At 37.1% G+C, this 11,340-nt stretch overlaps 3 protein-coding genes and 1 pseudogene across 5 annotated transcripts in view; 2 read left to right on the top strand and 2 right to left on the bottom strand.

Annotated features, from left to right (window-relative positions):
• The window catches only part of LOC104730501 (DDB1- and CUL4-associated factor 13-like), a 3,380-nt gene extending 3,169 nt beyond the window's left edge, over positions 1-211 (bottom strand). The window contains exon 1 of the mRNA XM_010449676.2: positions 39-211. Within this exon, the coding sequence (XP_010447978.1) occupies positions 39-107 (69 nt within the window). The 5' untranslated portion in view covers positions 108-211. The remainder of the gene's footprint in view (positions 1-38) is intronic.
• Positions 2,050-2,632, top strand: LOC104730500. Its single transcript, XM_010449675.2, has one exon. The coding sequence runs from the start codon at positions 2,163-2,165 to the stop codon at positions 2,379-2,381; it is 219 nt and encodes a 72-aa protein (XP_010447977.1). The 5' UTR covers positions 2,050-2,162; the 3' UTR covers positions 2,382-2,632.
• LOC104730499 lies at positions 2,937-9,399 on the bottom strand (annotated as a pseudogene).
• The window catches only part of LOC104730497 (dnaJ homolog subfamily B member 13), a 3,452-nt gene continuing 2,115 nt past the window's right edge, over positions 10,004-11,340 (top strand). For 2 of the 3 annotated variants that reach the window (XM_010449673.1, XM_010449672.1), the window contains exon 1: positions 10,005-10,293. Coding sequence is in view for 1 of the 3 variants with exons in the window: in XM_019234223.1 (XP_019089768.1) it covers positions 10,305-10,469; positions 11,089-11,335 (412 nt within the window). In the remaining 2 variants the exon portion in view is untranslated. Of the gene's footprint in view, positions 10,470-11,088; positions 11,336-11,340 lie in introns of all 3 variants that reach the window. The other variant, XM_019234223.1, reaches the window with a different exon arrangement.

Raw genomic sequence — 11,340 nt, 5'->3', positions numbered from 1 at the left:
AAAAAAAAAAAACTGAATCCTGATATGCAGAAAGTAATTACCTGAAGATCCTGACTTCTTTCTCGAGTGTATTCATCAACCGGTCGCGATAACGTCTTAATCTTCATTGCTTACGACTTACACAAGAAAGGTCACGGCGCGATCGAGACTGAGAAATATGTGCTTCCGGACAGAGAAACCCTAGAGGAAGAAGGGTTTTGGTAGGAGTTGAAGAAGACGACAACACAGCTTACTGAACTGGTTCTGTGATGGGCCTAATTAAACAATTAGTTGTTTATTAATGGGCCGTTTCTAATTTATTATGATGGCCCAAAATCTTTTGAAAAGCTAATGTTTTTAAACCCCAACCCAACCAATAATAATTGTCTCATTGCAAAACTTATTTTAGTTTCTTTTAATATAATTGGATATAAAGTCCAAACTAATCTTTAAGATTTGTAGTCTTGTAGAATATTCAGATATTTTTGTTACTACTGTTAGAAGAAATCATAACGACAGATATCTAATTAATGAATGACAACGTAACATCTGAATTAGTCATTCTATCTACTCATTAGTACAATTAATTTGAGTTTCAAAAATGTTATGAATCTAACGTTTGATGTAAGAGAAGATCTACGAGTAGTTATATACTATACTAACTGTAGATAGTTTGAAATCCAGTAAGCTTAACAGGATGTTCAACAACATTTTATTTATAGCTCACATGATGAATAAAACAGTCATATAAATTGGATTCAAATATAATATTTATATTATACAAAAATGTATTTTAAATTGGTTGGTGTTTCATAAGATTCTGTCAAAGGTAAACCTATTTACAAGAACACTAATTCGAGTACAGTCGATGGAAATACAATTGATTTAAACTCTTTTTTTTATATAACTATTTTGACCCGATCCAAAGACATTTTAATTCGTAAACAAAACGAAGAAGAATTTTCTGCTTAACTAAAAATGCATGAGCTTTGAATATATATCATTACCATCGGACTTTTTTACTAGTTTGGTAGCAGTAGCACAAGACTATATCCCTTGAATTCGTACAAGTCAATATTCGCATAATCGCATGTTTTGAATTTCAAGATTTTTATATAAAAATTAAACAGTCTTTTAGATACACATTAAAAAAAAAAATAGGTGAACTGTAAGACTCACTTTTTAAATAGATATGCTTGTATGACTACAATAGCTATCTGTAGCATTTTCTATTTAACAAAAAAAAAACACATGATATTTCCCAAGTACTTTTAAACTGAAAAACCGACCTACCAAGCACATGTACTGTTACTTGGTTCTTTAATTCATTTGTATATATGTAATATATGATCAAAACTAACAAACACCTATTAAGTATTAACACAACTTATAAGTACTTTTAAGTTTTAAAATACATTCATGTATTAATTTTCAATACTTTATCCCCAACCTAAACTGATAAGAGAATAACTATTTAGGTGAAAGTGAAACTGTGAATTGGTCCTCATGCGGTACTTTAATTAGTCAATCTTGATTTACGCGTTAAGTTTTCAAAACTCAACCAGAACTTTTCGAAACTAAAATTAAAGTTTATGTTTATTTTCCTGATAAAAATGTGCAAACTTCTTGGAATTTAAACATATTGCAATGTCGTTCAATGAATAGAAAGTAAAAAAAAAAAATCTTAGCAGATCGAAAAACCAATCTTAATAGCTAAAATATTACTAAAACAGATTAATATGATAAAAGTGCACGTTGGTAATTGTTAGTTTGGTTAATAGTATTTTTTGAATAATAATAGTATACTTTGTTTTTAGTATACTTTCTTTTACAAAAATTCGCATTGACTATATAATAAACACAAAACTCGAAAGAGTGACACCAAAATGGGTATAAATGTAAATTTCGCACGGCGACCCGTTCAAGTCATAATTTAATACTTGGTCAACACGCCAATCTTGAGCTAGCGCCGGGGGAATCCGACCTTAGTGACGAACTCTCGAGTCATGACCGCTTCCTCGTAACTATGTATATATACACGTACTCCCTCTCATTTATTTGATTACCACATAACCATATCTCCTATTTTCTTTCAATAACCAAACCCAAAAAAAAAAAAGAACAGGAACTTTTTGTAATACTTTGTCGGTACAACTTAAAAGAAGAGAAAAAGTAAGATAAAAATGAGAAGAGTTAGTTGGTCTACTGTTTTGATCGTGGTGTTGATGGTGGCGTTATTTGTGGTAGAACACGTGGTGGTTCCAGCTGCGGCGGGGAGGGTTCTAACAGACAAATCTGATAACGGAAGTGCGAGGATGACGGTGGAGCAGATGAAGTCGACGGTGGACTCGTGGTTTCAACGTCTGGCGTCCGGTCCGAGTCCAAGAGGTCGAGGCCATTAAATTACTTTCTTTAGTTTTTTTTCTGGTTGGAGGAGATTAATGTATCTCGATATAATCCATATGTGTATACCAGAACAAACGGTGAAATACTGTATTCCATTCATTTGTTTTATTTTTTTTTTGAGTTCTTTTAGGCAAAATTTATTATATATGTAGTGACACAGAAACTAAAACCCTCAATATACTTGTACATGATTTTACTTTTGCTGGTTGCTGCTAATTTTAATAAGATTTTGATTCATCTGGTTTAACGATGTGGTTGTTGGGAACGAAAATTATGTAAAAGAAGAAGACAGAAGGGAAAAACGAGTGAGTCGTGCACGCCTTATATGTAATATGTAGCCGGCTGGGTCACCTTTCTACATTTTTTATTACTAAGTTTTTGCCAAATCCTCAAGACAAGGAGAGGAGCCTTTGCATGCCATAAACTGAAGTTGGAGTGCGCACAAAGCATGAAGTAGAAGTTTCCGGGGATCAAACCAAAGAGCCCACACTCACTATGCCAAGCTTACTTTTCTTCCCCAGTTATAGGGAATAAGAAGTAAAAGTAATCGATTTAAGGGTAAGACCAGGTTAAAAATTTGGATTTGAAAAACTTATCCAATGTTGAAGTGCACAAAAAGTTCCTACATGATGCAATTAAGCGATTTTTCTTTTTGAAAAGGAGACTGTGAACCCATTTCTTGGGAACAGACGCGAATAAACTAAGAAAATGACTAATTTGTGCACATAAAACCACAGTGAAAGTATTCAAAGGCTCTCTCTATCTTCAATAAGCTCGCTCGCACTTCCGACTTTGGATTCACTCTTCTCTGTAGTCTGGATTTTCTTTCAATATGATGAAACCTTCTAATATGGGTGACAACGGAATGTACCTGTAAACCCCACCAAAAGAAAAACAGATTTTTGAGATTCTGAAATGTAAAACAGAGTTTTTGTTTCGAGTATGATAATGTAACACAAGGGGTTTCGAGGAACAACATACTTCTCGGTTGCGAGTTCGGCTCTCTCACCAGCAGCAAGGAGAACTGGTGTCGAGTGTGTTTGGAACCCAGTGATTGTCTTCGGTCGACCCGCCTGTCCAACCACATCAACTGCTTGCCCTACCCGCACTGGCACTGAGATAGGCTTCAGGTTCTCGTCCACCGTAAGCATCATCCTTGGCTACACACTCAAACCGCATTGTGTTAGTAGATAAACATTGCTTAGTCCATTACAAAAAATCATGGATAGAACATTGCACTCACCTGCATCGCCAAAACAATGAAGTAGAGCACATAGTGGTATTTCCCCAGTATGATGGATTGCATGTCAAGGCATGCATGCAACAATGTCACTATACCAGCAAGAGCGGTTCTGGGTACAAAACACAACACCCTTGTTTAGGATTCACAGGGTGCAACTATGAAAGCCAAATATTCATAAAATATACGTTACCACTTACGGCGATAGCAACAGCCGTTCAGAGTGAAAGGGACTGAGAGTTAATAGACCCTTTCCCATATGCACAAACCCCTGAGCAATACGCACCTGCATTATGACTTAACACAATGAGAACTAACCTAGAATACGTTGAAACTAAGTTCCTTGCATAAAAATATAATAAAATAATGATAACACATTACACAAAAGAGAAGGCTGGCATCCTTGTAATAATAGCTGGAGAGATTTCTGAGCATGCCAGCTATCCTTGCATTGTTGGTTCCAGCGCCTATCAAACCAAGGGAGATAATTGCTGCCTGTAGGACCAGATGAAACATCAATCTACCGCTGCATAGCAAGTCAATGAAATAACTACTAACTCAACCATGTGGCAAAAAGATAACTCACCATGGCAACATCTGGATCTGTGTCATGGCTTAGCCGGCTCAGAGTGTCAATAACAGTCACCTGGAATATAAAGAAGTTAAGAGAGTAACAGCAGTATTCTTAAGTAGAAAAGTAAAATTAGTTTTACAAAAATAACATTCACCTTTGGGTTTGATATACATAGGAGACCAAGAGCCAGAGGCACTGCACGCCGAACATCAGGTTCTCCATACTGAAGCACACGCTCCAAAGAACGTATCTCCATATCAAGACCCAATTCTTCAGACATAGCAACCATTGCTAATCCAATTACAGCTGGACCCTGGTGGATATCACCTTTCTCCAGATGCTCTCCACACTGAGCCAGAAGGTCTTGTACCTAAATAATTTGAAGGGTCAGCGACTAAACTAGAAAGCAGTGAGTAATCTAATTCAACCACTAGCACACTTGATCAGATACCTTAAGGACATTCCCAGTTCCAGCATATGCACATGAAAGAAGTGTCATATCACAATACTTTCTGATTTGCTCATTGAACGTCTTTGAAACTTCTGCAGTAGCCTCCACGCTTTCCTGCTCGATATTGTAACAAGTTAACACTAATAAGCGGGAAATAATGATCAGGTACACGAACAAGAAAATAATCAAGTACGACTCTCTGCCTACCTGTTTGCCAAGGTACAAAAGTCCAAGTCCAAGAGGCAAGAAACGAGTGAGGGCTTCACCCAGTTCTGCCTCGCTCCGATCCATCAAAGCAAATATAATAGATTGCGCAACCTCTTCATTACACGAACCAACGTAAACCATCCCCAAACTAAGTGCAGCAAACGCAATCACATCGAGAGGTGCTTTTGCATCATTTAGTATTGGAGACAAACTGCTTCTTATCTATTCAAACAGCGAGCATGTTGTTGTCTTGTCAACAGAACATTCAACTTAGAACTATAGGTAAGAAAATAAAATGTATTCACCTGATCATTTTGGGAACCCGCATATGCAATCCCAAGACCCANCAGAGGAGAGGTTTTCCCAGCTGCCCCCATGTTTCAGTAAGAGTATAGTAAGTTCTATCTAAAGATTAGAACCCAAACCTGCATGTTATCAAGAAATAATGCAATTTGCAGAGCGTTTGGATATTNGCTGAGTGAGAATGCATGGCAAAAAGTAATGAACACACATTCCCATAGAATAAAAAATGAAATCAACTCACAGGTTCGCAATCATTCTTAATGCCACAATTAACAATCCCAACTCCCAGCAGAGCTCCAGCAATGACGGGATTATCATTAACATGGTAATATTTGTCGAGTTGAGCTAGTCCGTCGTCCACATTCCACAAATGAATCATACCCTATAATTGTGAAACAACAAGGTCGTGATACAATTTTTACTTCGAATATATGAACATAGCTTAGTCAATTTATCAAGTACGAAGAGGCATACCAGACTAGCAGCTGCACTGGTCTTGCCATGATCTTTATTTTTGAAGAGCCAGCTTCCAGCCGATCCAGTCGTTGAGTCTGATGGTACTGTCATTAATTTGTCCTGCAATATGGAAATATATCAAAAGGCAGGTTCCAAATTTCTTCTTATTTTGCACAACATAAGATTCTGTAATCATACCTGACCGAAACCAGCATTTACAAATGCATTCACAAAAGTCGCAGACAGATTTTGTCTAGCTGAATCAACACTTGGACCAGCGCTAGCTCTGCCATCAAGCAAGTGAGCCTGCCAAATTTTAGTGAACAGGTAAGGTAAGAGGCACCGGCATGAACATATCATGTAACCAAATAAACCAGTAACAGGCATAATATTCAATAAAACTGATATACCTTGTAGATGTCTTCTGGCGTCTTGGCCTCCATGACCTCAATATCCCTAGCAAGTGTCAGATATCCTTCACTCAACTTAGTGTTGTTAACAATATCTTGTAGGGCATCTTTGTCATCGTTATTTGCAACCATCTCCTCGTCAAGCTCAAAGGTGATACCCTGCATGAAGAAATAACAACAGAAAAATAAGTACAAGAAAATAAATAATCGGGTATGCACCTTTATGCTGATTTAAATTATTAAGAACTTACATGACGTGCAATCATGTAGCAGAACTGTTTCTTTTTTAGCAGATCGGTACATGAGGTAAATACTTGCTTCACATACTGCCAGAAAGATACATAAGTCAGAGGAGAGGTTTTCCCAGCTGCCCCCATGTTTCAGTAAGAGTATAGTAAGTTCTATCTAAAGATTAGAACCCAAACCTGCATGTTATCAAGAAATAATGCAATTTGCAGAGCGTTTGGATATTCTGCAAACTTCATGTAGATCATGTAAGCGATATCCAGAACCAACATGTCATCTGGTCCTGGAAGATACCTGAACAAAAACATACAACATCAAAGGGACTGATCATGTAAATAACAGTATGGGTGATCTAAAACCATAAATGAGGGTGAATCGCATATTGGATTTACTTTGCTGCACTCGTGAGATAGTTGCATGTCCTCTTGAAATTTGTGCTGTCAACATGCTCAAGTAAGAGATCAAGATCCTCAACGTCCATTAAAAGGTCAACAGCTTCAGTTTCGGCATTATGCTGCAAAGAACAAAATGGAATCCTTCAAAGATGGGAAAAAACAAGAGGTGCAAGTTTCAAGCCTATCAATGGAACATTTATTAATTTAGATATACAATGGAAACCCCTTCTCATTACAAGGAAGGGGTCATCGAACCAAGAAAAATAACTATGAAAACATTGACAAGGATCTCACCTTCATGTGAAATGAAACAATTTGCTGCANTAATCATCGGGTATGCACCGTTATGCTGATTTAAATTATTAAGAACTTACATGACGTGCAATCATGTAGCAGAACTGTTTCTTTTTTAGCAGATCGGTACATGAGGTAAATACTTGCTTCACATACTGCCAGAAAGATACATAAGTCAGAGGAGAGGTTTTCCCAGCTGCCCCCATGTTTCAGTAAGAGTATAGTAAGTTCTATCTAAAGATTAGAACCCAAACCTGCATGTTATCAAGAAATAATGCAATTTGCAGAGCGTTTGGATATTCTGCAAACTTCATGTAGATCATGTAAGCGATATCCAGAACCAACATGTCATCTGGTCCTGGAAGATACCTGAACAAAAACATACAACATCAAAGGGACTGATCATGTAAATAACAGTATGGGTGATCTAAAACCATAAATGAGGGTGAATCGCATATTGGATTTACTTTGCTGCACTCGTGAGATAGTTGCATGTCCTCTTGAAATTTGTGCTGTCAACATGCTCAAGTAAGAGATCAAGATCCTCAACGTCCATTAAAAGGTCAACAGCTTCAGTTTCGGCATTATGCTGCAAAGAACAAAATGGAATCCTTCAAAGATGGGAAAAAACAAGAGGTGCAAGTTTCAAGCCTATCAATGGAACATTTATTAATTTAGATATACAATGGAAACCCCTTCTCATTACAAGGAAGGGGTCATCGAACCAAGAAAAATAACTATGAAAACATTGACAAGGATCTCACCTTCATGTGAAATGAAACAATTTGCTGCACAAGATCCATTAAGTCTTCAATAGAGGACTCTTCACCCTGACACAACAGAAAGAATGAGCATATATAATCATATTTCAGTAACGATTCTAAACAAAATTGAAAGCCCACTGCCATAAAATTCATCAACAGGCCGGTAGAGAAAACCAAAGATTATCCATGACTTCACGAGTGAAAGAACAATGCCAAAGACCAAAATTGTTTTCTAACCTGACGCATCGTATACTCTTCTGCAATCTCTCCGGCCAAATTCCTGACATACTCATGACCCCACGATCCAATGTCACCCTCTGATCCAGTCAACCTATAGTTTAAGCTTTCCTGAAAAAAGAGTATAGTATAACCAAGGATTAGCAACAAATAACTTTGTCAAACTTTACCAAGAACCATGAAATACAAATCTGGTAAGGCACATCATAAGAGGAAAACAAAAAGGAGAGTGACGCTAATAGGAATAGGTAAGAAACTCCTACAACAATAGCAAGAAAGCGTACCCTTTCACCTTCAGCAGACATGGTCAATGCCAGGACAGAAAGTATATCAGCCAACATTTTCTGCAAAAACAGCGAATACGATCTTATAATCCATACTCAATAGAAGAGCAAGAAGGTGAAGATGAGAAACGACTTAAAATGTTTGAAAGCCTACCTTGAGATCAGACTCCGCCATTGTTACATGAAATTCCTTGAGAGTTGCATAATGAGGACGGAGAAACTTGAGTGGTTTTGGAACTGATGTCATGGAGCTTGTTGAGTCACGAATTTCCTTCCTACAAACCAAAAAAAGACCGAATCAAAATTAGACTACGAAATAAGAAGGAAAAATAAACATGAACACGGTAGTTAAACGAAGTACCATAAATCCATAAAACAAAATCCAACGAAGATTATCCAGCGAATGTTAATAGATACAAGTATTACCTCATGCTTTCAAGAGCAGCCTTCTGCAACTCAGGATTTGGGTCCTGAACTCTCTCAACATAGAGCTCCAAGTTCTGCTTTAGTTGCAAGTCCTCCTCAGACTGCAATTACATAAAAAACAAACCGAGTCAGCTAGTAATCAAACTGGCTATAGCCATACATGGTATAGAGTATAATAAACCCCAACAAGAATTTGTATCTCCCCAGAACTTCGTAATCCTGGTTTCTAAATAACAATGTGACATTCAATCTACCGAAGCGATGAACAGCTTATCAGCAAAACCCTAAATCTGGGAAAAATCTACGGCTTAATCGTGAAATTTTTCTTCCGATACTAAAAAAAATTCCAAGTAAAACTGTTTTCAACTAAGCACGATTCCAAAAGAGAACTCACCAGATCATCTTCCTTTTTATCATCCTTCTTCTTAGGATCCTTAGAAGGAACCTTCGTCGTAGCTTCATCACGCTTGGCACCACCGCCAACATTGTTCGGATCCGGAACTGGAGCCATTATAGTCAGACTAGTCACCCGATCAAACGCGACGAATACAAACAATGATAATCGAAACCCGAACCGATCGAGTAGTTATGAACTCTCGCCGAAACCCTAAGTCGGAAAATTAAACGTTGAGAGACTAAAGAAGAAGAAGAATTATGCCTTTCTGTTTCTTCGGTGGAACTCAAAGCAAAATAAGGTTCTTCTGTAGAAAAGACAATTACCAAATAAATAAAAAAGTCACTGTAACACTTATACCGGAGAAGATTACCCCTCGATCAAGAATTCTGTTATGGGCTCAGCCGCTCAGCCCATATATTATCGAGCTTTTCATTGGGCCTTACTTTTCTTCTATATTTGTCTTCTCTCTTTTTTTTTTTTTCTTTTTTTTTGGGGGTTAAAATAATAAAATCTAAATTTTTATGTTTTTTTTTGTGCCACCTAACTATAGATTAATTAGATTTCATTGATCTACAAGGAAGAAAAAAAAAAAAAAAAGAATGCTGAGTCCACACAAAATTAAATAAATAAAATATCCCAACAACATCCATTTTATTTATTTGATCAAATTTTAAATTAGAACGAAACAATAGCAACAAAATGGATGGGATTTAAAAATTCGAACAACAGAATAATAGTAACAAACATTTATTAAAAGACGTTACATGTATTAGTCTACACGGCTATTTTAGATAAATTTCGCAATTGTTGTCCAACTCAAATACTTATTACTACTTTACATAAATGAAAAAGGAAATAATAACATTTACTTGTTTTTTTTTTCGATTTTGTTCCTTTTAATTAAATGGAGAATCTTTAAAACTTCACCGATAATTAAAGAAAAAAAAAAGAATGGTGAAGGCAAGAAGAACCAAAAGAGGGCAAAGCTGTGATTAAACAAACAAACACCGTCACCTCCTTGTCAACGGAAAGACAAGATCGTGTTTTCTCGAACCTTCCACAAGATTTTTCTTACTAAAGAGCCATCGAAACCCCAAAGACGAAGAGACTAGAGAGACGGAAGACGAATAAGAAGAAAAAAATCAATCAAAGACCTTTATGGTTAATCGGATTCAGGAAAAGTGAAGAAGCGAAAGAGAGAAGAAGAAGAAGAAGAAGGAGAAGGTGAAGGTGAGATGGGAGTTGATTATTACAAGGTTCTACAGGTTGATAGAAGCGCTAGCGACGATGACCTTAAGAAAGCTTATCGAAAACTCGCTATGAAATGGCATCCCGACAAGAACCCTAACAACAAAAAAGACGCTGAGGCTAAGTTCAAGCAGATCTCTGAAGCCTACGATGTACGTTTTTTGATTCCAACCATCACTGCCTCTCTATTAAAACTATGATTTGCTTCCCAAAGTTTTGATTTTTATTCCTAGTTTACAGAGTTTTTTTGCTCCTCCCTTTGATTCTGTCGGCAGCCACGAACTTGTCTCTAATTTTTTGATTTGATATGCAATTAGTAGAAGATCAGGGTTTGATGTTGTGTTGCCTTATGGGTTTCCAGGTTTCGTGTTTACGAATCATAGTATGAAAGTAAAAAAGATGCTTGCTTTATCTTTGGACTAACTAGATTATGTGAGGTCACTGCCTTATGGAATGAATCGAATTAGCCAATATGATCCCCAGAGTTTGTAATTTGTGATTCCTATGCTAATCTTATTTACTCAATCTCACTAAGATTGTTTTCAATGTGTGGCTAATGTTGGTCTTGAAAGTAAAAAGACACTTGCTTTATTTTTGGGCTAACTAGACTATGTGAGGTCGGTCACTGCCTTATGGAACGAATCGAGTTTAGCCACTAGGATCCCCAAAGTTTGTAATTTGTGATTCCTATGCTGATCTTATTACTACAGTCTCACTAAGATTGTTTTCAATGTGTGGCTAATGTTGGTCTTGGATGTGAGTTGTTTTTAGGTTCTTAGTGATCCTCAAAAGAGAGCTGTGTATGATCAGTACGGTGAGGAAGGGTTAAAAGGGAACGTGCCACCTCCCAATGCTGGTGGTGGAGCTTCCTACTTCTCAACAGGAGATGGACCTTCATCTTTCAGATTCAACCCCAGAAGCGCGGATGATATATTCGCTGAGTTTTTCGGGTTCTCGACCCCGTTTGGTGGTGGAGGTGGTGGCAGTGGAGGGCAGAGGTTCTCTAGCCGCATGTTTGGTGAT

Source organism: Camelina sativa, chromosome 12 (genome assembly GCF_000633955.1).
Source record: "Camelina sativa cultivar DH55 chromosome 12, Cs, whole genome shotgun sequence".
Taxonomy (NCBI): domain Eukaryota; kingdom Viridiplantae; phylum Streptophyta; class Magnoliopsida; order Brassicales; family Brassicaceae; genus Camelina; species Camelina sativa.
This window is presented reverse-complemented; position numbering and strand designations above follow the sequence as displayed.

Bases quoted from the DNA above. Each gene is read 5' to 3' on its own strand.
- LOC104730500 (XM_010449675.2), top strand. From the start codon at position 2,163: ATGAGAAGAGTTAGTTGGTCTACTGTTTTGATCGTGGTGTTGATGGTG.